The sequence below is a fragment of the Zalophus californianus genome, chromosome 11 (assembly GCF_009762305.2).
Source record: "Zalophus californianus isolate mZalCal1 chromosome 11, mZalCal1.pri.v2, whole genome shotgun sequence".
Classification (NCBI taxonomy): Eukaryota; Metazoa; Chordata; class Mammalia; order Carnivora; family Otariidae; genus Zalophus; species Zalophus californianus.
Window position 1 is genome coordinate 58,057,092 of NC_045605.1, and position 25,587 is coordinate 58,082,678.

At 36.5% G+C, this 25,587-nt stretch overlaps 1 protein-coding gene across 2 annotated transcripts in view; it reads left to right on the plus strand.

The window, feature by feature from the left end:
* The window catches only part of RAB6A (RAB6A, member RAS oncogene family), a 69,977-nt gene extending 47,787 nt beyond the window's left edge, over positions 1–22,190 (plus strand). For both annotated transcript variants that reach the window (XM_027579127.2, XM_027579126.2), the window contains exons 6-8: positions 4,590–4,683; positions 18,657–18,723; positions 19,924–22,190. In XM_027579127.2, coding sequence (XP_027434928.1) covers positions 4,590–4,683; positions 18,657–18,723; positions 19,924–19,988 — 226 coding nt within the window. In that variant the 3' untranslated portion in view covers positions 19,989–22,190. The remainder of the gene's footprint in view (positions 1–4,589; positions 4,684–18,656; positions 18,724–19,923) is intronic.
* Positions 22,191–25,587: the final 3,397 nt, after the last annotated feature.

The following is a 25,587-nucleotide window of genomic DNA, read 5'->3' on the forward strand; positions in this document are numbered from 1 at the left end:
CAGGGTCCTGGGATGGAGCCCCATGTTGGGCTCCCTGCTCAGCGAGGAGCCTGCTTCTGTCTCTCCCTTTGTCCTCCCCACTGGTCATGCTCTCTTTCTCATGTTCTCCCTCCCTTTCTCTCTCTCTGTCTCTCAAATGAATGAATGAATGAATGAAATATTCATTGACTCAAACCTACCTCCAGTAATTTATTCCACAGATATACCTGCAGAAATGTGAAAAAATGAACGTATAAGAACGTTTATTGCAACATTATTTGTAATACTAAAAAAAAAAATCTAAATGTCCATCAGGAGCAGTAGCATTTTATAAATGAAATACTTGTAGCTACTAAAAAAAAATGAGAGGACTTTATTGATGTCTAACACATGAAGCTTAAAAAAATTCACTTGATCGGTATGTGTAGCATGATATCCTTTCTGTTAAAAAAATTAAAGGTGGTAGAGATATATATATTCTTTTGCTTAGAACAAATCTGCATTAAGCATACATGGAACTTAACTGTCACTATACATCTTTGGGAAGTGAGTGGGATTATGGAGGACTTAAATGTTAATGATTGGTCTTCTAAAAAATTACTTTTGTAATCAGGAGAAAAAGTTTTAATATTTTTTTAAAAAGATTTCATTTATTTATTTCACAGAGAAACAGCGAGAGAGGGAACACAAGCAGAGGAGTGGGAGAGGGAGAGGCAGGCTTCTTGTGGAGCAGGGAGCCTGATGCTGGGCTCGATCCCAGGACCCTGGGATCATGACCTAAGCCGAAGGCAGACGCTTAATGACTGAGCCACCCAGGCACTCCTGGGAGAAAAAGTTTTAATAAAAATGATTCAAAGTTAAATGTTTTTATCACATTGAGAATTATATTTTTTTGGTAAAAACTTGGAGGAAATACCAGAGTATATCTGTTCCAGTGTTTCAGTATAAGCACCTCAATATGCAGTACTTTCTATTCTCTGTAGCCAGTGATTCCCAGATGTTCCAAACCTGAGAATCAATTGGTCAGTAGTTCATTAGACCCTCTTTTAAGATTCTGGCTGTGAAGGGGGCGCCTGGGTGGCTCAGTCGTTAAACGTCTGCCTTTGGCTCAGGTCACGATCCCAGTGTCCTGGGATCGAGCCCCACATCGGGCTCCCTGCTCCGTGGGAGGCCTGCTTCTCCCTCTCCCATTCTCCCTGCTTGTGTTCCCTCTCTCGCTGTGTCTCTCTCTGTCAAATAAATAAAATCTTTAAAAAAAAAAAAAGGTTCTGGTTGTGAAGGATCATGGTCAAATTTAAAAATTTTAGGATTTTATATCCTACCTCTAGATGCTGTAATTCAATTAGTTTAGTGTGGAACCCTTGAATTTATGTTTAATTAAGTCTTCCTAGGTGATTCTGACAAAAATCAAACCATAGTTGGGACAATTGCTGTAGCTAATCTTCAGCCATTTTATTAGGGTGATGACTAGTTCTAAAACTAGAAAGAATTTCTGTCTGGAATCATTTATATGTAGGATAATCATTCATAATCATTCAGAAGTATTTATTGAGTATCACTTATGTTTCAGAGGATGCTACTCTAGGGTAGAATAGTGAACAAAAAAAGACAAGTCTTCAAGGAACTTTTATTTCAGAGGATGAACCAGGCAGTAAATAAGTAAAAAAATAATAATTTAAGAAATACATAGTATGTTTGATAATGATACATGCTAAGAGTAAAAAATAAAGCAGGAAAAAGAAATTTGAAATGTCAAGTGTGAGTTTGAAATATTAGATGGGATAGAAATGGAAGACTTCAGGGCGCCTGGGTGGCTCAGTCGTTAAGCGTCTGCCTTCGGCTCAGGTCATGGTCCCAGGGTCCTGGGATCGAGCCCCACATCCGGCTCCCTGCTCCGTGGGAAGCCTGCTTCTTCCTCTCCCACTCCCCCTGCTTGTGTTCCCTCTCTCACTGTGTCTCTGTCAAATAAATAAATAAAATCTTCAAGAAGAAAAAAAAGGAATGGAAGACTTCATTGAGAAGATGACTGATGTCTTTTGAGTATACATGCTAAGGAAGGAAGGGAGTCACCCATGCAAATTTCTGGCCCAGAAAATGCAAAATCCCTGAGTTGGGAATATACTTAGTTTATTTGAAGAACAGCATGGAGCCCTATATAGCTGATAAAGAGAATGATGAAAAGTGTAGGAGGTGATGAGGTTTAAAAAAAAAAAGATCATAAAGGCCAGGTCAAGTGGGACAAAGTGAAGACTGAATGAGATTGAAGGGTTCGAGCAGAAGAGTAACTTTTCATAGATCAATGCTTGCTCTGTTGGAAATACGTAAGAGTAGAAGCGAGGAGGGTAATCCAGACTGTAATCCAAGCAAGAAATGATGACTTGGACCAGGGTAGTGGCAGCTTGTGTGGTGATCAGTGGTCTGGTTCAGATAGATAAATATTTTTAATTTTTTTAAAAGATTTTATTTATTTATTTGACAGAGAGAGAGAGATAGCAAGATCAGGAACACAAGCAGAGGGAGTGGAAGAGGGAGAAGCAGGCTTCCCACGGAGCAGGGAGTCCAATGTGGGACTCGATCCCAGGACCCTGAGATCACGACCTGAGCTGAGGGCAGACGCTTAACGACTGAGCCACCCAGGCGCCCTCAAGTTCAGATATATTTTGAAGATGAAATTGTCAAGATAAACTCATGCAGTGGATAGAATACATAGTGATGGACAGAATATGGAGTTGTGGGAGAAGGAGGATTCAAAATGACACCTAGATTCTTAGCCTGAGTAATTGTCGTTAACTGAGATAGGGAGAGACTACATAAAGGAATGGTTTGGGATGGAATATCATGACTTCGGTTTTGGTCATTTTAAATTTAGAATTGCTAGGGGTGCCTGGGTGGCTCAGTTTGTTAAGCGTCCACTCTTGATTTTGGTTTAGGTCATGATCTCGGGGTTGTGAGATGGAGCCCTGCTTCGGGCTCCGAGCTGGGCGTGTAGCCTGCTTAAGATTCTCTCCCTCATCCCCTTCCTCCCTCTCAAATAAATGAACAAATAAATTTAGACTTGATATTAGATATCCTAATATCTAATTAGATGTCAGGTAGGCAATTGGATATTGGAGTCTGGAGTTTGGAGTACCCGTCCAGGCTAGATATATACGTTTGGGAATAATCAGCATGTAGATGGTATTTAAAACCACAAGACTGCATGGGATCACCAAGGGAATAATTGTAAGTAGAGGTCCAAGGAGTAAATTTTAGGGCATCTGACAATTTTTTTTTTAAAGATTTTATTTATTTATTTTGACAGAGATACTGCAAGAGAGGGAACACAAGCAAGGGAGTGGGAGAGGGAGAAGCAGGCTTCCTGCTGAGCAGGGAGCCTGATGCGGGGCTGGATCCCAGGACCCGGGGATCATGACCTGAGCCGAAGGCAGATGCTTAATAACTGAGCCACCCAGGCGCCCCCTGACAGAATTATTTTAAAGAAATTCACACTGTTGCTATATTTAGGGCTAAAGGTCTGCAAATTGTCAACTTATTCTCAAATACGTGTTTTTTAAAATGTAGATACACATGTAAATACATAGAGAATGATAAAACAAATATGTAGCAAAAAATTAACAGTTGGATTGTTATATAAGAGAATGACTGTGCTGTTTGCTTAGAATACTCATTTTCTTCTTTGGTGACTTTTCTAGAGAGTGGAGAATTTCTAGAATACTATCTTATAGACAAGAGAGTGGAATCTAGTACAAAGGTGTAAGTTTGGGGAATAAGGACAGTTTCCTCCATAGTAGCAGGACTAGACGTAGAATATAAGGGCACACACCTGTAGATCAGTGGATTGACGCCGTGAGAGCTTGTGGAAATTCTCTTGTATTGCTTTGGTTTTCTGTGTTGTAGGAAGTGGGATTTGTCAGCTGATATTTTAGATCCATTTAGTTAGAATATTTGCATATTTATTAAACACCTATGTTTCAGCTAGGCACTAGGAATACCAAGATAAGTGACATTATCTTGCACTTGAGTGTATTACAGTTTGAGACACACTGCTAATTATAATGCATCACCAAATGCCCTATAAAATGTATCAAGAGACTTCAACATACATGTCTTTTGACTTGGTCCACTTACAGAAATCCACAAAATCCATCCTAAAGAAATGACCCACAGTGCACAAAATATTATGCAAAAAATATTTATAGCAGCATTTTCCACTGTAGTATAAAATTTGAAAAAAACATTTTTAACAGTTTGGTCATAAATTATTTTACGTGAAGTTTTTAATCATAAGGCTAAATTCTTATGATCTTATATGAAGAGAAAATAATAGGCTATTAAGTTTTTAAAAACAAAAAAAATTACAGGATGAGCCCAGCCAAGTAAAAGCAAATCATTAAATCATTAAAAACAGTCTTTTTAAAAAATTGTTTAGTTAGGTATAACATATACACAGAAGCGCACAAGTTTTAAATGTACTGCAGCTTGATGAACCGTCAAACTAGTCACACCTGTATAACACCCCTGTCAAGATTTCTTTTCAGAATCTTGTTTGTAGTCTTTATAATATCAGTCTTGCAAAAAGAAGAATTTATCTTAAAAAAATTTTTTTGCAGGCAAGTATCAATTGAGGAAGGAGAAAGGAAAGCCAAAGAGCTGAATGTTATGTTTATTGAAACAAGTGCAAAAGCAGGATACAATGTAAAACAGGTAAGTGATCTTGGAGTATGGATGGAGGTTATCAAATTTACGAAATAATTGTGTGAGTATTCTCTGCTGTAAGATTTTCTTCTAGTTGGTAACAGCAGGCCTCATGATCTAGCAACATATTACACAGTGAAAAAATACAAATGTCGCATAGTTTTTGGAAAAGGAGAAGAGGCTTGATGAACTTCAGATTGTGCACAGGACAACTATTTCATTATGATTGCAAGGTTGTTAACTTAGCCTACCCTCACTGCATCCTTACTGCATTGTTTTAAGGTAAATTTTTAAAATTTTTTATATTTTTTTAAGAGTTTAATGACAAAGCAGTTATTTGCTCTCAGAAATGGTGTTTTGCTTGTAGTTGTGAAAGTATATTCTGGTTACTTTATCTTCAATAACCTGCTGTTGTTTTAACAGTGTTTATAACAAGAATGTTTAGGGGGAAGAGGAAAATATGGGGACATCTCACATTATCAGACTTTCTAAAAGATGGAGTAGTGGTCCCAGATTTATAGGATTTTCAACCCAATATTTTTTTCACTTCTAGATGATCAATAGAAAGTTAAAATAAAATTGTTTAAACTGAGTAAGTTGAGCTTTATGAAAAATTCTTCATATTGTTTTCACTTTCTTTCCCATATCTCCTTGCCTTGAAATATATGTAAGTAATTTTGAACTGTCACTAATTCCCTCCCTGTAGTATACTGTTTCATGGCTCTAAATCTTTGTTCCTGCTGCTGTTCTCTTTGCTTAGAATGCTGTTTCTTCTTGCCTGACTGATACCTATTCATCCTTTCAAGTTTCAGTTTAGATGTCAGTTCTTCAAAGAAATTTTTTTGACATTCTCTGCCATACCATACCTGCAGGCTATTTTTTTTTTTTAACAATAAATGATACTTTTCTGTGTTTTCTCAAACCCCTGACCCTTGTGAAACCACTGTCCTGGAACTTGCCACATTATGTTGGAAATATTTCCCCCATCAAAATTGTATATTCCCAGAACCTACCAATGTCTGTGGAATTTAGAAAATGATAAGTAAATGAACTCATGGGAGCACAGACAATTAAAAAACTTGAGTAATAGAAGTTAGCACAATTATTATTATTTATCACTGTTCTATGACAAAGCAGTGGATAGCTTATCTAGCTTTCACCAATAATGACATTTTGATAAGGATTGAATGAGCTAGTTGCTTATATGTCAAAGTATAGCCTTCTCTGAGACATCTTTCGGTCTTAATGTCTAAAGGGATTGCTATGGCCCCCTACGCCTGACTCTGAGTAGTCTCATAGGTTCGGAAGTCTCAAATCATCAGCATACAGTGGTCACTAGTGATAGCTAGTGTCTTCATGATATTTAATTGCTTCTAAGTTAAGATAACTCTCAGGATGTTGAGAAAATGAGATTGGTCATTCATTTGCTATTTTATAAACACATATAATTTTTTTAGCAGCTTTATTGAAGCATAATTTCCATACACAAAATTCACTTGTTTTAAATGTACAACTCAGGAGTTTTTTAAGTAAATTTAAGGCATTGTGCAGCCATTACCACAATCTGATTTTAGAACTTTTCAGCACTAGGCACATAATTTTTTCTAAAAGCCTGACCCATACAGACAGACATAGCTCGTCAGTGATAATGAAGAGAGAATTCTTTTACTAAATAGTCTTACCCTGAATTCAAAACCTATTTGCTATTTTATTATTTTTCTTTATTTAGATGATATGTCTGAACATGTGATTTTGCTAAAGTTCCTGATTCTGTTGGGACTTGATTTTATTATCTTTTAAATATAAATATGATCAAAATTACTGTTTTCAAATTTTGGAAGAGAGCTGCCTTTTAATTTTTTTGTAGCTTCTTTCTTAACTCACAAAAACCATTACTTTATATTTTGTAGGGAGTACCATGGTGTATTAGAATTTTATTTCAATATTTATAGACCTTTGCTTTGTCATCGTACATAATTTATTTTTTTTAAAGATTTTATTTATTTGAGAGAGAGAGAGAAAGAGAGAGAGAGAGCATGAGAGGGGGGAGGGTCAGAGGGAGAAGCAGACTCCCTGCTGAGCAGGGATCCCGATGCGGAACTCGATCCCGGGACTCCAGGATCATGACCTGAGCCGAAGGCAGTCGCTTAACCAACTGAGCCACCCAGGCGCCCCTGTCATCTTACATAATTTAGTTAAGACACAAATCCTGAGGGCGCTGGGTGGTTCAGTCGGTTAAGCATCTGCCTTCAGCTCAGGTCATGATGCCAGGGTCCTGGGATCGAGTCCCACATCGGGCTCCCTGCTGAGCAGGGAGTCTGTTTCTCCTTCTCCCTCTGCCCCTCCCCCCTGCTCATGCTCTCTCTCTCTCTCTCTCTCAAATAAATATATATATATAAAAAAGACAAAAATCCTGGAAACACTCTCCCACCTGTCAATTGAGAGAATGAAACCAGAAAAAATTTAAATCTTATGTTAATAAACACATTTAAATAATAGGTTAAAATCTGCCTCCTTTGTCAGTGATTAATCTGGAATGGAATACATTTCTATTGTGTGGGAAACTTACTGACTGATTTTAATATTAGCTAAGAAATACACCACATTACTTTTTATGGATTGTCTATTCCTTGAATGTGTTTTTGTAAAGGAGCTTAAAAACTAATCAAATAGGGCATTATTTTAAAAATTAATTATTTAAATGACTAGAAATGTTAAGAAAAGGTTTTTCTTTTAGTTGCACTACAAATCACTCCAGCGTTAAGAAAAAAAAAAACACGAAACCATTCCCTTTGATATCACTTGATATATTAGGTATATGGAAAAATTCAAATTTTCCTAAATGAAATCTAAATCAAATCTACCAAATATAACCACTGTCCAATTCCTGACTCTGGACACTGCAGTTTGTGTGGTTTGTGTTCAGTGCTTACTTTGCAAATCTAATGTTTATCATGCCATTGGAAACTTTGTCAGTAGGGGGAAATTGGTGACAATAGTTTTTCCTAAGACAGATATTTTTGAAACCCATACAGTTTACTTACTGTTTAGATTAGGAATGTATTTTTCCTTCATCCTTTCTTTGGTAGAGAATAGAGTACCTGATATCCAAACAAAGGTAAGAAAGGACAGAGGTTTTTAGAATGGCAGATTTTCCCCAGGAAAATCTCTTAGGATTAGAGAATTGCTTAATGATTTTAAACTTTAATGTGCATAATAGTCACCTAGAAGCTTACATAAAATAACAGGTCATAAAATACATGAAATAACTGGGGCACTACTTCTGGATACTGATTCATTAAGTCTAGGGTAGTACCCTAAAAATCTACATTTTTAACAAGAATCTCAGGGGATTTCTCATGCAAACTATACTATGTAAAAAGACCTATTAAGCCATGGAGATGATTGAGCAAGTATGTCAAATCTATTCAGTTTGATAATTGTTTGGACAAGTATTCTCTAATCCCTGCTAGATACAAAAGACAGACTTCCTACATTTAAGAGGCTCAGTATTATGTAGAAGCCAAATTCGTACATGAGGAATTAAATATTATGTATTCTGGTGCCAATATGTGTCTTCACAGGGGGCGCCTGGGTGGTTCAGTCGGTTGGGCGTCTTCCTTTGGCTCCTGTCATGATCCCGGCGTCTTGGGAGTGAGCCCCTGGGTCGGGCTCCCTGCTCAGCAGGAAGTCTTCTTCTCCCTCTCCCTCTCCCGCTCCCCCTGCTTGTGCTCTCTCTCTCTCTTTCTCTCTCTCTCTCTCTGTGAGATAAATAAAAGTCTTTTTTTGTTTTTAAGATACCTACTCTTGTTGATTCTGCTGTATTACGCCCTGTTGTCTATTGCCTTGCCTGCTACCATAGTTTATTAACTGATATCTGCCGCACTTTAGATTATCCTCCATCCTGCTATTAGTGATTGTTTTAAAATGCAGATTTAATCAGGTTACTTTGAATTTTATCCTGAATTTTAAACAAAGCCCTTAGTATGCTATGCCTTCCTACTCAAAATCTTGATCTTTGGCCACTGTATACCTGTACTACACTGCTTAAAGTCCCCCAGGTTTACTGTGTTCCCATATTTCCATTGTATGTTACTGTCCCTCTTCCAGAATAGTTTCTTCTCTGTTATTTGTAATTAAAAACTCCGTTCAGACATAATCAAATGTAGATTAAGTGCCTTTCCTAATTATTGATGTAGCACCCCTTCTTTCTTTTAATATAGAAGTTTTTTTGTTACTTCTGTCTCCTACCATACTGAACTCAGTAAATGTTTATTGAATGGAAGAATAATATGCTGTATCTTTTGGGGCGCCTGGATGGCTCAGTCATTAAGCCTCTGCCTTTGGCTCAGGTCATGAGCCCCACATCGGGCTCCCTGCTCTGCAGGAAGCCTGTTTCTCCCTCTCCCACTCCCACTCCCCCCTGCTTGTGTTCCCTCTCTTGCTATGTCTGTCAAATAAATAAATAAAATCTTTAATAAAAAAAAAGAATAATATGCTGTATCTTTTGAGCAGAAACTTAGAGCTACCATGTTATGCCGTAAGAAAAAAATCTATTTAATGAGGTTGACTGTCTTAAGAATTTTCCAAGACATACTGAACAAGCTTAGAGAATCTAGGTTACATGAGGAATTATACTTCAGTATTTTCACTGCAATTTAGACATAGATATTCCTACCTCTTGAGTTTCTTTGAATTCAGCTAACATTGAACTTTTTTTCCCCATTATTTTATTGAGGTAAATATTTATGTACAGTGAAATGTACACATCTTAAGTTTACATTTAGATGAATTTTGATAAATGTTTATGTAGATGTAATGACTACATCAGTGAAGATATAGAAATATGTTATTTAATTTCCAAACAGTTGGGACATTTCTAGATCTCGTACTATTACAGCTTCCGATTTAATTCTGTTGTGGTCAGAGACTATACTATGTAACATTTTAGTCATTCATAATTTATTGAGATTTGTGTTATGGCCTAGCATATGGCCTGTCTTGGTGAATGTTCCCATTGGAAGACAATGTTTTTGTATAGTTGTCAGGTATAATGTTTTATAAATATCAGCTATATCAAGATAGTTGATAGCATTGTTCATATCTTAAATAGTCTTAACTAATTTTTTGTCTGTAGTTCTATCAGTTACTGAGAAGGGAGGTATTAAAATCTACAACATTTGTATTTGCCTGTTTTGCCATTTGGTTCTGTCAGCTTTACTTCATGTGTTTGGAAATTCTGTTATTGAGTGCATACATATTTAGGATTGTTACTGTCTTCCTAATGTATTGTAGGTTTTTTGTTTGTTTTTGGTTTTTTTTGTGTGTGTGTGTTAAGAAAAGTTCCTTTTTATCTCTGATAATACTCCTTGTTTCCAAGTCTTTATCTGATCTTAGTATAGCCCCACCAGTTCTCTTACTACTTATTGTTTGCTTGGTATATCTTCTTCCTTGTAAAGTAGGTCACTGTTAGATGGCATCTAGTTGGATCTCACTGTTTTTTAAAATCCAGTCTGAAAATCTCTGCTTTTTAATTGGAGTGTTTGGTTTATTTAGATTTAATGTAATTATTAATGTAGTTGGGTTCATGTCTGTCATTTGCTCTTTGTTATATGCTTGTCTGTCATTTTTAGTTAAGCAAATATTTTTATATTTTTTGAACTCTTTTTAGCTAAACCTCATAACTTTTTTAGTGGTTGCTCGAGGGATTAAACTAGAGTTAATATACCATTTCATCCTTTGTACCTGTGCACTTTTGCTTTGTGTTATTGTTGTCACATACTTGATATTTACATACATTATGAACCCCGTAATAGATGTTTTAATTTTTGCTTTTTTTTTTTTTTTTAAAGATTTTATTTAGGGCGCCTGGGTGGCTCAGATGGTTAGGCGTCTGCCTTCGGCTCAGGTCATGATCCCCGGGTCCTGGGATCAAGTCCCGCATCGGGCTCCCTGCTCAGTGCAGAGCCTGCTTCTCCCTTTCCCTCTGCCGTTTCCTCTGCTTGTGCTCTCTGGCTCTATCTCTCTGTCAAATAAATAAATAAAATCTTAAAAAAAAAAGATTTATTTATTTGACAGAGAGAGACACAGCGAGAGAGGGAACACAGGGAGAGTGGGAGAGGGAGAAGCAGGCCTCCTCCTGAGCAGGGAGCCTGATGCGGGGCTTGATCCCAGGACCCCGGGATCACGACCCAAGCCAAAGGCAGATGCCCAACGACTGAGCCACCCAGGCATCCCTAATTTTTGCTTTAAACAGTAATTAAGAAAAAGGACAGCTTTTTCTGTTTACCCATATATTTACCATTTCCATTGCTCTTCATTTCTTCTTACAGATATGAGTTTCATCTGGTTTTATTTCCCTTTAGCCTAAATAACTTTCTTTATTTTTTCTTATTGACATCTCCTAGTGATGAATTTGCCTGGCTTTCACGTAGCCCAAAAGACCATTTGAAGAAAAATTTTTGAAGAACGTTTTTGTTAGTTATTGAATTTGGGGTTCACAGATTATTTTTCTTCCAGTACTGTAAAGATGCAATTTCATTGTCTTCTGGCTTCCATTGTTTCTAATAAGTAGTGAGCTCTAATTTGTATGTTCTCTATATGTAATGTGTTATCTTAAAGTATTTCCCCCCCTCATTTTCTTCTTAACTCTTCTTCTGGAATTCCAATGGCACATCTGTTAAATGGCTTGATAATTTCTCATGGTCACTGAAGCGCCCCTTGTTATCTTTTTTCTACTCTTTTTAAGATTGGATAATATTATTGATGTGTCTTCAGGTTCACCAGTCCTTTTCTCCCATATCCAAACTGCTATTAAGTGCATCCAGTGAAATATCATTTCAGATATTGTACTCTGTCCTAAATTTTTCCATTTAAGTTTCCGTTTCTCTGTTGGAGTACCCCATCTGATCATTGTGGCATTGTTACCTTCAAGTCCTTGAACATATCTATAATAGTTGCCTTGAAGTTGTTGTCTGCTGGTCCAACGTCTGAGTCATCTCTGAGTCTGTTTCTATTGGCTATTTTTCTCTTGCCTCTAGGTTAAATTTTCCTGTTTCTTATGTGTCTAGCCATTTTGGTTGTATGCTCATCGTTGTATATAATACATAGAGACTCTGATTTCTGTTCTGTTTCTCTGCAAAATGCTGAGTTTTATTATGGCAGGTTGTTATATTGCTGGCTGATCACCTTGAACTTGTGGAGTCTTGATGTTATGTTTTGTTTGGGTGGATCTGTAGGAAGCCTGAGGTATCTATCAAACTTTTCTGTCTCGGTGGGATTCAGACTCTAAAGTGTATCCCTGGAGCAGGCAGTAACTGAAATCTCTGCTCATTTCTTCCAGCCTTCTAGCTGTTGTTTTCAGACGGGCTTCTTGCAGTCTCTCCTACATATGTACCATTCAAGAGACAGTTGAGATTTGCAGGAAATTCATGTGTAGAATTTAGGGTTCCTCCTCTTGGCTTCCTCCTTAGTTATTTCCTTCCTCCACTAGCAGTCCACTGACACTGCAAAACTTTAAAACTCTAGTTTTCTGCATGAGTTCTGGCTACATCATATTGCACAGGCTAGGAATGGCTCTTGGGAACACCTATATAAACATGGATCTCACCCAGTGAGTGTGGGTTCCCTTCTTCCCAGTGTTGAATTCTCCCTAATTTGTATCTGCTTTGTGTTGCTCTTGATAGCCTTCAAATAATTGTTTTTTACAGTTTGTCCAGAGTTAATAATTGCCATCTGCAAGAGTGTTAGTCCTATACAAGTTAGTCTGCTATTACCCAAACTGGAGGTGATATTAAACTTATGGGGGTCATGGGCGCCTGGATGGCTCAGTTGGTTGATTCTGACTCTTGATTTTGGCTTAGGTCATGATCTCAGAGTCGTGGGATTGAGCCTTGCATCTGGCTCCTTGCACAGTGAGGAGTCTGCTGGAGATTCTCCCTCTCCCCTCTGTTTGCATGAGCTTCCCCCCCCAATAAATAAATAAATAAATCTTAAAAAACAAACTTATGGGGGGTAAAACTTAAAAAATATCTGATAGGGGCGCCTGGGTGGCTCAGTTGGTTAAGCGACTGCCTTCGGCTCAGGTCATGATCCCGGAGTCCCGGGATCGAGTCCCACATCGGGCTCCCTGCTCAGTAAGGGAGCCTGCTTCTCCCTCTGACCCTCCCACCTCTCATGTACTCTCTCTCTCATTCTCTCTCTCTCAAATAAATAAATAAATCTAAAAAAAAAAATCTGATAAATGTAACAACTGAGACTATTTAGCATGTACATACTTAGGTTTTTCTAACATGGAAGGCCAGTTTATTCCTGAGTTCTGTATGTTATTTATCTAGCATTAAAATAAGTGGATTTTTGACTTAAATTATATATTTAATAAGTACCACATATTAACAGAAATTACTATGAAGAAATAATCTCAGACCCCTTCTGAGATTTTTATTGTATGTCAGTCACAATTCAGAAATGGTGTTGGTATTCAGAAATTTACCAGGTAAATTTCATAGTCCAGTCATTGTCTTGGAAAACATTGGGAATCACAGTCTTACATGCCTGTTAAGTAAGCATTGCATATGTTTGTTCAGCCGTATATGTTTGCAAAGCACAATTACTTTTGATGATTGTGCATTGTACTCATTTTATTTAACAAAATCATCATGTGCTTTCACTGGAAATTACATGGTAGTCTTTTTGTATAGATGTGTTTATATCAGTATTAAAGGTACCTACTAGTTGTATTTTCCATATAGATGTTTTCTAGCTTTCTGCTAATTTGCTAATTGGATTCCTTCTCCCTACTCCCTTATATATTGGATTATAATATACATTATACATAAACAATTCTAGGAGAGATTTCATTAATGATGCATCATTAATGTCTGACTATGGTTCAAGTGATTGGGCCTTAATGCCTAAAAATTTTGGCTTAAAATAAAACAAATTTATTCCTGACCAGTACTGCTATTTTTTCTTATTTAAAAATGTTCTCTGCTTAACCCCTCTGCTCTTTAATCTTGTGTAAGCACTTAACTCTAAAACCCAGTGTATGTCTTAAAAAATAGTTATAGTTTTTTTTTTTCTTAAATAAAAATATCAGGGCTAGAACTACAGTAAGTAATAATAGTTAGCATGATCATTTATATTATATAGGATATTTAAGTAATATCTTTCATTCCATTCAATATTTCATAGCAAAGTAGCCTCTGTGGGCACCTTGGTGGATCAGTCAGTTAAGCCTCCAACCCTTGATTGCAGCCCCGGTCGTGATCTCTGTCCTGATAACAGTCCCCATATTGGGCTCTGCACTTGGCAGGGAATCTGCTTGAGGATTCTCTTCTCCTTTCTCTGCCCTTCCCCCTGTTCTCTCTCTCTCTAAAATAAATAAATAAATCTTAAAAAACACACACACATACACACACAAAAAAACAAATAGCCCGTGGTAAATATTTTAACCCTTATTTTTCTGTTTTTTAAAATGCAGTAATATTGCTTTCTTTTGTGAAAAGTGGTATGGTGCTTAAATTGCTGAAGGAAATGGTAATGAGAAGGTAATTAGTTAAGACTTCACCTGACTTTTCATCTGAGAATTAATACACTCTTTTTGTGAAGTGTTAAGTGTGTGGATGTCACCTTTCTTATTATATTCTCTAATTTTACATTACTGGCAAATGGGAAAAGAAGAGAAACACTTCTTGATCTTTAACTTCTAAAATACCAGTGCTTGTCAGAAGAAAAAGATTTGTTTGAAAGAATATTAGTGATAGCTGATATACATCAGTACTAACAGATCAGTGAAAGCTTACATACATACAGTGGGGTTGTGCACACATGCACGTGTGTGTGTAAATTATGTTATACCTGCTGAGAAGCATGTGTACTTTAAGCATTGGTAGGGATAATGACTTTTCTACACCATTATATCCCATGTCTGCCATAGTTCTTGGCTCATAACAGGTCTTCATCTTATACTTTTATCATGTACCTTAATTCACAAGTATCAATTACCTACAGTCTGTAAGACCGTTGTGGTTTCTCTGGAGAATTTAAAGTTATATAAAATATGATTCTTAATTTCTAAAAAGCTTATGATATAGTTGAGAAGAGTCACATTCTCATGAAAATTATGTAGTAAAGGGTAGGTAATACATGATAAATGCTTAGCCAATACTATAGAGACAGTAAGATCCACAGAAATTGGGATGTAAAATCAGTGCTGTCACAAGGAGGTATATATTGAAGAAATGAATAAGATTACATATAGATAGGATGATCAAGAGAAGCCCCATCTTAGTCATCTGTGATTCCTAATAAAGCAGAAGCCTCTGTTAGTGTATCATTGGTATTTAAGAAATGGATTTTCCTCTGATGATTATTTAAAACAACGTAATCCCCTAGGGTCTTTTCCTTCCTGTCTTACATATATTTCTGTAAGGATAGAACTTTGCTTTTTGTAAAACTTTTACTTGGCTCATTTTAGGGTGTCCTGGGTTGAATTTCAGTTAGTGGCATTGATTCCTTTACTCTAATTGAAATGTTTTGAGGGAACACCAAGTTTTTCAAATACACTGGTTAAAGCTATAGATAAAATGTTTAAGTCCTAAGAAAATGGATTAAGTTTTTATGTCTGTGATTTGTGTGTGTTTAATAGTATTTTACAAAGCAAATTCCTCTTACCCAGGATTGTTAGCTGTTTCTTCACACAGGCCTTTCCACAGTGCTTTTCCATCTAGAAAAAACTTCCATTTATGCTAAGTAGTATAATATTCCTTACACTGCTTAGAAAAAAAATATGAACTTTGAAATCTCAGTTCTGCTATTTATTTGGTATATGGTACATATTCTTTTTAGCCTTAGATTTCTATAAAATGAGAGTATTAATATCTTCCTCACAAGTTACGGTGAGGATTAAAATGAGAAAACGTGAAGATTCTGACAAAGTAAGCACTCAGTATTAGCTTTTTGATTACTTTAAGTTAGTGTTACAGCATAGGTCTTTAACCATGCTGCACATTAGAATCATCCAGAGATCTTTTAATGAAATACTAAGGGCCCCACCCCACCCCAAGTTAGTTAAATCTATCTTTGCACATGGGACCCAAGCATCTGGTTTTGTTTGCTTTTAGTTTCCTGGGTAATTCTGATGCATGGTAGGTATTGAGAACCACTGGTATAGAGGGAAGGACTTTACACATAACCATTCAAGGAAACTTCCCTAAAATATTTCTTTCTGATTACTTTCAAAGGTAAAAATAAGTTGAACTTCACAACTATAGCCCCCTTTTTATTAGAAAGACTCTAAAGATTAGGGAAATTAATATCCTTGAGGTCACAAAGCAAAGCTATAATAATGGGGTAGTTAGTACTACAGTTTCTTGATTTGAATTTTGTATTCTTTCTAGAAACACATTAAATACTGTGTTACATTATGAGAATAGGTAGACAGGTAAAACTATAACAATACCATCTCTGAAAGACCTCTTTAATTATGTACTTTTTTTAAAGCGTCAAAACTTGTAAACCATTTTATTCCATTTTCACAGACAGTAAACAAACCTTCCCAATGCCTCCATTTTTAAGCTAGCCTGTAATAAACTTTGATATCCTTAAGAGCTGAAGATGGTGCATTTTTAAACAGTTTAATAAATATTTAATGTCAGAAGCAAACTATGAGATCTTGGGAAGATTTCTAGATATTCTTAAGAACATTTCACTTCTGCCCTAATATTTTCAGAAGGTTTTTCCCAATCCCCACACCATTCCCAACAGTTTTAAATAGCTTCTTAAAGCAGAATGTTACACTTATTGGCGTCTTCTTATAGTCCTATAATTCACTCCATTTCATAATATTTGGAAAAGTTTTCTTTTCCCCTAGCCCACAGGACCATGAATTACTATGACTAGTCTTTAGTAGAAATAGACCTACTGTTTATTACAGACTTTCTGTATAACAGATCAGTTCTAAGCAGTTTACCTCATGATCTCCCTTAATTTTCACAATAATCTAGTCAGTTAAGTATACTATTATTTTAAGCCCATTTTACAGATGAGAAAACTGAGAAACAGAAAGATGATCTGTCACCTAAGTGGCCTGCCCAGAATATAAACTTCACACTTCACCTTTTAGTTTTTAACTTTTTGCCATTCTGCCCTATCTTTAAAGCACTTTCAGTATGTGATTGGTAGATCTTTGTAGCCATAGTAAAACAATTAGAATCACCGATAAAAGTCCTAATGCAAACTGTTGTTTTTAATGCCTTCCTTTGCCCATAGGACAAAGTTTGTCTCCTTTCCAGGTCTTTCTTAGTCTGGCCTTTAATATATAGAGCTTCTTTCTAATCCTTTTACATATTCTGTACTCTAGCCAGTCTGGACTACCTAAACTGACTATACCTTGTGCTTTTCTCTGAACATGATTTGGGCATTTGATTGTCTAGTAGTGACAAATGTGGCACTCTGTCCCAGATGGGATACACATGGGCACTGTGCATCCCAGAAATTCATTCTATAATAGTGATATTCAATCTTGGCTTCAGTAATTTTAACACTTAGCCGGCTATCTAGCCATAATGTATAGTCAGCACATTTCTGATTTCAGTAGTTTCAAGGACAAGGGAAAAGAATATTGAAGCTAATGACTTCGATACATCTCTAAAATGCTACTAAACCTTATAGAACCAAAACAATTACACTTTTTCTCAAATCTTCCCTAATCCTACCCCACCAGGCTACTGCCTACAGATAAAAATTTGCTCCTTTTCTATATTCCTTTCCCTAAACAGATTATGTAGAGTTCTAGTTTTCAGTAGATCTTCTATTGTTTCTGTTCCTTCTCATTTCAACTCAGCAACATTTGTGAAGCACTTAACGTTCCGAGCACTTTTGCATAGTATGTTTTTCAGCCAAGTGAAATTTTTAAACTGCCTTTAAATCCCAGCTGAAATGTCACCACCTAAAGAATTTTTCCCAGTGTCCTGAGAAGGGCCTTCTTATATCTGTGTTCTCATATCATTTTGTATTTCCTTGGTTTATGGCACTTATCACACTATAACATAACGAATTGTTTGCATCTATCTCCCTTACCAGACTGCGAGCTCCCTCGAATTAAAAAGCTACATCTTGTTCATTTCTCTGTCCCTAGAGAACCTGAGACAGTTACTCAAACAAGCAGGTATTTAGTACAAGGGAGTTATATCACACATGCATTTAACTTTTAGGAATTTTATACTGCATGCCAAAAAGAGAAATGATTGAAATAATCAGCCAATTTCACCTGCCATTCTACCCAGTGAGTATATGCCTAGTGTTGGACACATAATAGGGGCTGTGAGTCTGTTGTTCCTTTGGTCAGTTTCTGTTCCCACATGCCTCTCAAAGTGACCATCTCGTCCTTGAGTGTGATTCTCCTTTTAAAGAAACTTTTCATAAGTCATATCTCAGACACAAGCCAACTACTTCCACTGGTACTTTTTCTATTGATGGAGGAAAAGCCATCTGCATTGGATTTGAGAAGTGGTGTGTTGGTCTCTAACATGGTGATTTCCTAAGGAATTACCCAGGGTAATTTTGACTAGACTGACTTTTACTATATATCACTGACTTCAGAAACTAACCGTTTATGAACGATAGGAATGCTACGTTATACAGTTTTCCTAAATGAGCAATCTTCTGTCCTTACTCTGAATTGTTATAGTATGTTTTTATGACTCAAATCACATTTTTGCTGCTTATTTCTTAGCTGTTTGTTCATGTCTGATCTCACCAGTGAGAAAGTAAGGATCATATCTTTATACCTCTTTGTATATGGCATACAGCATATAGTACTTATAAAATAGACATTTTAATATGTTTTCATTATGCTAAGGTCTAAGTGAGAAATAATCCAGAAGCCGTATCTTTTAACTTAACATCCAGTGTCATCCACTTTCACTTGATACCATTTGCTAAATTTTCCTTTCCAATTACCATATTTCTTTTTTCCACAGCTCTTTCGACGTGTTGCAGCAGCTTTGCCTGGAATGGAAAGCACACAGGACAGAAGCAGAGAAGACAGTATCCTTTTTGTTTCATCTGAAAATTTGTTAACTAGTCTTTCGAGCTCCACTTGGTTGGCTAAGGAATATTATGCTATTGCCTTTTAAAGCCAGGAATTAATGGCTTAGGAGTGTAGAAGCTCCCAAGATTTTCTATGGCAAAGAGATCTGGTAGTTCATGTGTACCCTTTGCGGCCTGCTGCTCACAACAGTTAATCAATGAGAAGGTTTGTGTTTACTTGCTTGATTTTTTTTTTTAAGATTTAATTTTATTTATTTATTTATTTGGCAGAGAGAGCAGGAGAGCACAAGCAGTGGGAGCAGCAGAGGAGAGGGAGAAACAGGCCCCCTGTTGAGCAGGGAGCCCAATGGCTGGGCTCGATCCCAGGACCCTGGGATCATGACCTGAGCTGAAGGCAGTCGCTTAAACGACTGAGCCACCCAGGCGCCCCTACTTGCTTGATTTTTAATGAACAGGAAACTTACAAGACAAGTCTTCTGCCTTTTAATTTTGAGTCCTGTTGGCTCTAGGCTTTTCCCGTACAATATATATCATATTTTCCTCCCTTGCTTTTTCTAACATTCAAGGTTTCTGCTTGGCACAGGCAGGAAATAGTCTGGAGTTTTATTGTGGCATCTGCTTTCAGAAACAGGACATAATGAAGCACATCTAATAATAGTTATTTTAAAGGATTTTTAATTTTAATTGTTTTATATTTACCTTTAGTGTTTTTCTGTATACATTTTTATTATGCCATAGAATTCATAGCACTTTGTGTTCAGCTTTTCCCACTGCTAAATGTTTTATGTTTTCTAAGCCTTTATTACTTTTAATAGGATAATATGTTCTACAGAGTTGAAGTCCCATCATCTATTAAATTCTCTTCCTTTGCTAGAACTCTTTTGTAGGCTATTTTCAGATTTTTATTATAGATAATTCCATAAGGAGCATCATCTTTCATCTTGTTTTTTGCTCCTGTAATTTACTTAGAACCGATTCCCATGAATAGGGCTTAACCTTATCCTGACCCTTGTTGCATATAGTAGATACAGGCAAGTTTATTTCATTTGAGCACCTCGTACAGTGAACTAGCTATATAGGAAATAATGGTTATATCCACTCTGAAACCAATAGGAATTGAAAGGGCTTGCAAGAGATGTCAGTGTTCAGAATTGGAATTGTACTTTCCCATTTATAGCTCCTTAACTTTTGTTTCAGTGATTGACATAAAACTGGAAAAGCCTCAGGAGCAACCAGTCAGTGAAGGAGGCTGCTCCTGCTAATCCCCCATGGCATCTTTAACTTTTCTCCAGAAGCTCACTGCTTTGGCCCCCTTACTCTTTCATTGACTGCAGTGTGAATATTGGCTTGAACCTTTTCCCTTCAGTAATAACGTATTGCAATTCATCATTGCTGCCTGTCTCGTGGAGATTATCTATTAGCTTCACAAGCACAAAAAAGTCAGTGTCTTCATTATTTATATTTTACAAAAAGCCAAATGATTCCAACATATTCCACTTTAAAAATTAGATACATTTTCCCAACTTTTTTTTTTTCCTTTTCAATGTTATGATAATGTACTTTAAAATGATGGAAATTTTAACAGTATATGGTTTGGTTAAGGAGCAATTGTTCATAGCAGCACTTGCCTACCTACTCAATCTCTCTGCTTTTCTCACCTCTCCCTTACTGCATTCCCTATTCTTTCTCTCCCTAAAAACAAATGAGGTATGACAAAGCAGCAGTCAGACCAAGCCCATTGGATCCTTCAAATTTAGCGATACCACTTGCTCGAACCTTGGGCCAGAATGTCCAAAATTATTATTGAGCAGTGATATAAATTACTTAGACTTTATTTGAGGTCAAACCTCAACTCTCATGGTAGGCAGTGCTTGAGTAAGACAAGGGTTCTGTTGCATCTTCAAAATGAGTCCTAATGAACACACTGAGTACTTAACAAGTTAAGTGAACATAAAGTGTGTTTCAGACCAAAACAGATGACCCTTTCACATGTTAGTCTCTGGGAGAGAAGGGTAACAGTGCTTCAGAACGTGTTTTTAATACTGAATTCTTCCAGTGAATTATTTCTCCCAGGATTTAAAATTGTCAAGATAAAGTTATTCTCTTTGTTTAAAAAAAAAAAAAAAAACTTTTGTAAGCAATAGATTTCTCTTGGGTTTTCTTTTTTCAAAAAATGCTATGTAGGCAAGGCACTATAGAAATCAAATTCCTTTAGGAAGAACCAGTGGAAGAATTTAAACTTGGCACCTTGATCAAAACTACAATAACCAGTAGAAACAATGATATCTAAAGTTTACCAACAAAAGAATCCTCAACAGAATAGCAAATACTTTGCTCAGGACATTTGAGGTCAAATTGAAAATAGAAACAGGTTTCTTATAAGCCCCTAGAGGCAGATCTGGAAAAGCATAAATAGAAGAGGGAAAGGAGAGAATGGAAATAAAACTCAATATTATGCAGATTTATGCCTTATTTTTTAGCATTTTTTTTAAATGTTGGTTTTGCTTTTTATTAGGTCTGTATAGTTTGGTTAATTAACCAGTGATTTAGTTTTATATTTAAGCTAAAATTAATCTTTTTTCTTTGGTGATATTTATTTCTTTGCCTTTTTTTTAAACTACTTTCAATTTTTAGATTTTTGTCTAGTCTGTTCAGAGCTTCATCACCATGGCAATATATATTTCCCTTAAAACACGGTAAACAAATATACTAGGAGTGCACCATTTTAATCTTTACTAGTTATTGTGAGATTGCTGTGTAAGTTAATAAACACATTTGTAAATACATTGTTTGCAGGAAGAAAATTTCTGAGTTACAGCTCAGGAAAAGTCTGCTGAATTTACGTTGTAAGCATTACTTAACACAGTATAAAAATGAAAAGACAACAAAAAATAATTCATACTTCTTCATCCCCTCATTGCAACAAAACCCTTAACTGGGAGAACCTTATTCCCCTCTCCTTCCTCTTCCTTCTCCAATTCCCACTTATTGTCACCTTGTAATATTCAGAGAGCACTTGGATTATGGGTCTGAATAGAGAAATGCTTTCAGATAATCATTTAGCCCACATACCACTAACTTGTACTCAAAGATGGGATGGAGTTGTAAAGTGCTTTTATATAATACAATATTATTGTTAAAGACGAGGGTTGACTCTTTTGTTTTATTTTGACATGGCATGTCCTGAAATAAATATCAATTCAATATGGCAGATGGGTCATATTCTTTATTTGGAAGAAGTTGTGATTTCTGACATGGGGGTGATTGTCTTCCTACACTGTAGTGTTTGACTCTTTTTATGTATCTTTAAAACAGTAACCAGTTATGCTGCTTTTTAATATTGGTCCTTTTATTTGGCTTGGGGTTCTTCAACTGAAGCAGTGAAGTGTGTTCATAGTCCAGATTTTTTTTTAATAAACAATTTTGCTGCCAAAAATATATAAATAAAACACAAACGAAAACAATTACTGACTTGGTTTTCTATTCCTGCCAAGGTAGTAAATTAGCATGAGTTTCCTACTTCCTCCTTAGAACTGTAAAGGGAACTTGAAATCCAGAAAAATAACAAAACAACAATAAGAAACCCCTGGGGTTTCAACTGTTCAGAATGAGGGAGAGTGGCTACAACTTGAAAGACAGGGCCACTGGTGGAGGCAATAATATAATATATTAAGAAACTTGGTTTAAGTTCTGCTTTTGCCTCCTCCTAACCCACTTTGTCCTAGAGACAGGGACAGCAAACTACTGCCCTCCCACGAAATCCATCCTGCTTCGTGTTTTTAAATTAAGTTTTATTGGAACTCACTACAAAGGTGGAGTTGAGTAGTTGTGACAGACCTTATTGCCCCAAAAGCCAAAAATATTTACTGTCTGGCCCTTTACAGAAAAAGGGCCAACTCTTGCCTTGGCACAAATGATAGCTGTTTCCCTTACAGAAAGGGAGGCCACAGGTCAGACTACTGGTACAGTGTCCACAGGGGTAAAATATCAGGGCCGTATAAAATCCCTGATAAATTAAGAGTTGATAAAATGGGGGGGGAGAGGACCTGCCTGCCTTAGGCCTTTCACTCTCTTAACCTTTCCCTTTAAAAAATTCAGTTAGTGGTCTGTAATCCAGGTCGCTGCCTCCTCCAAGAGCTGCTGCTTTCTAAACTAGTTTAAAGGTAAGTCTTTCTAAAAAAAACTGTGGTTTGGTGGGATGTGACTGAATGGGAGCAATTACATGTGGTTTTGTGGTTCCTGCAACACTGTCCCACAGTTTGTCCCCTCCGTTCCTAAAACACTTGACATTCTGGTCTTTGACCCTTGCCCATTATACCTTCTCAGACTTGTAACACATACCCCCAGGAGAATTTGGACCCACAAGCCAGAATAGTTGGCTGAAACTGTCTCAAAAGAAAAAGTGAATATCATCTGAAGCAGAAATATTTGAAAAGGCCAAAAATTTTAGAGAAGATATTAGCAATATGGAACAAGAATCATAAAATAAATGTAACTATTAAGTGTGGAAAAATATAATAGTTGAAATAACACATGCGATCAATGGTAGACTACATTCCACTGATGAGAACATTAAAATGAGCTCTTTCCCTAGAAAGCAAAGAAATAGAAAAGATTAAGAAGATAATAGTATACTTAACATCTGGTAGCAATTCCAGAAAGATAAAACAAGAAGAACCTCAAGTACTGAAAATGAAGATAGTATTTATGATAACCATCCGCATATCTTGTGAATGCAGCTTCTAAAATGGTTCCTGATCCCTGCCTCCTGGGTTTCATGCCTTTGTACAGTCCTTTTCTCCTAAGTGTAGGGTGAACCTGATAACTTGCTTCTAAGGAATAGAATACAGCAAAAACAAGATGTCACTTTGAAGATTGTGTTATGAAAAACACTTGTTTTGTCAATCTCTCTGACTTATTTGCCTCAGTGCAGCAGTCTGCTATGTTGTGAGCTCCCTGTGGAGAGGCCCACGTAGTAAAGAGCTGACAGCAGGCTCCGGCAAGTGAGGAACTAATGTCCTCAGTAAAACAGACTGCAAGGAACGGAATGAAAAACAAGCCACAGACAGAAAATACTTGCAAATTTCATGCTTGATAAAGGGCCAGTATTCAGAATATATGAAGAACTCTTACTTGACAGGAAAACAATTCAATGAAAAGGTAGGAAATTTGGCCAGACATTTCACTAAAGAAGATACACAAATGGCAAAGACATGAAGAACGTTTGACATCATTAATTAGAGAAATGCAAATTAAAACCACAGCAAAATACCGCTACGCACATATTTAGACATTTTAAAAGACTGACCTTATCAAGTGTAGGTGAAGATAAGCGACTGGACCTCTCATACACAGCTAATATGAGATTGTGAAAAAATAGTTTGGCAGTTTTTTAGAAAGTTAAACATACACTTATATAACATAGCTATCCATGCGTAAGTATTTACCCACAAGAAATGAAAGCATGTGGGGCACCTGGGTGGCTCAGTCGTTAAGCGTCTGTCTTTGGCTCAGGTGATGATCCCAGGGTCCTGGGATCGAGCCCCGCATCGGGCTCCCTGCTCAGCGGGAAGCCTGCTTCTCCCTCTCCCACTCCCCCTGTTGTGTTCTCTCTCTCACTGTGTCTCTCTCTGTCAAATAAAATCTTAAAAAAAAAAAAATGAAAGCATGTGTCTATGTGAAGACTTGCACACAAATACTCATAGCTTGTATTAGCCAAGAACTGGGAACAACCCAAATGTCCACCAAAAGGTGAATATATAAACATGATAGATGGCATATGCAGTGAAGCAGAATAAACTTGATACATGAATCTCAATATAACCTAAGTGAAAAAAGTTGGACCAAAAAGTACATATTTTATGTTTTCATTTATGTAAAATTCTAGGAAGTGTAAACTATTCAAAACTCTCAATTTCAGCCCTTAGTAATCTCTATTCTGCTTTCTGTCTCTGAATTTGCCTATTCTAGGTACCACGTGTAAATGAAATTATACAGTATTTGTCCTTTATATTGGGCTTCTTTCACTTAACATGTTTTCAGTGTTCATCCATGTTGTAGCATGTACCAGAATTTCATTCTTTTTTATGGTGGAATAAAAGTCCAAATTATGTATATACTACATTTTGTTTATACATTCATCTGTTGGTAGCACTTGGTTTGTTTCCACCTTCTGGCTGTTTTAAATAATGCTGACAAGAATGTTGGTATACAAGTACCTGTTTGAGTCCCTATTTTCAGTTTTTTTTGGTACAAACCTAGAGGTAGAATTGCTGGATCATATAATTCTATGTTTATGTATCTTTTTGAGGAAATGCCAAACTGCTTTCCACAGCAGCTGCACCATTTTACATTCCTACCAGCAATGACTGTATCAGGGTTCCAATTTTTCCACATCCTCAACACCTTTTATGTTCTGATTTTTTTGATAATAGTCATCCTTACGGGTGTATAGTGATCTATTCCATTGTGATTTTGATTTGCATTTCCCTAATGACTAGTAATGTTAAGCATGCTTCCTGGCCATTTGTAGAATTTCTTTGGAGAAATGTCTAAGTCCTTTGCCCATTTTTAAATTGGGTTGCTTATTGTGTTGTTGAGTTATAGGAGTTCTTTAGGTATTAATTCTGTAATAGATCTATGGATTTACAAATACTCCATCTCATTCTGTGGGTTTTCTTTTCACTAGAGTCCTGTGATGCACAAAAGTTTTAAATTTTGATCATTCAGTTATTTTTTTTTTCTGCCTGTGCTTTTGGTGTTCTATGTAAGAAATCATTGCCAAATCAATGTCATAAAGATTTTCTCCTATGTTTTATTTTATGAGTTTTATACTTTTAGCTCTTGGGTTTAAGTCTTTGA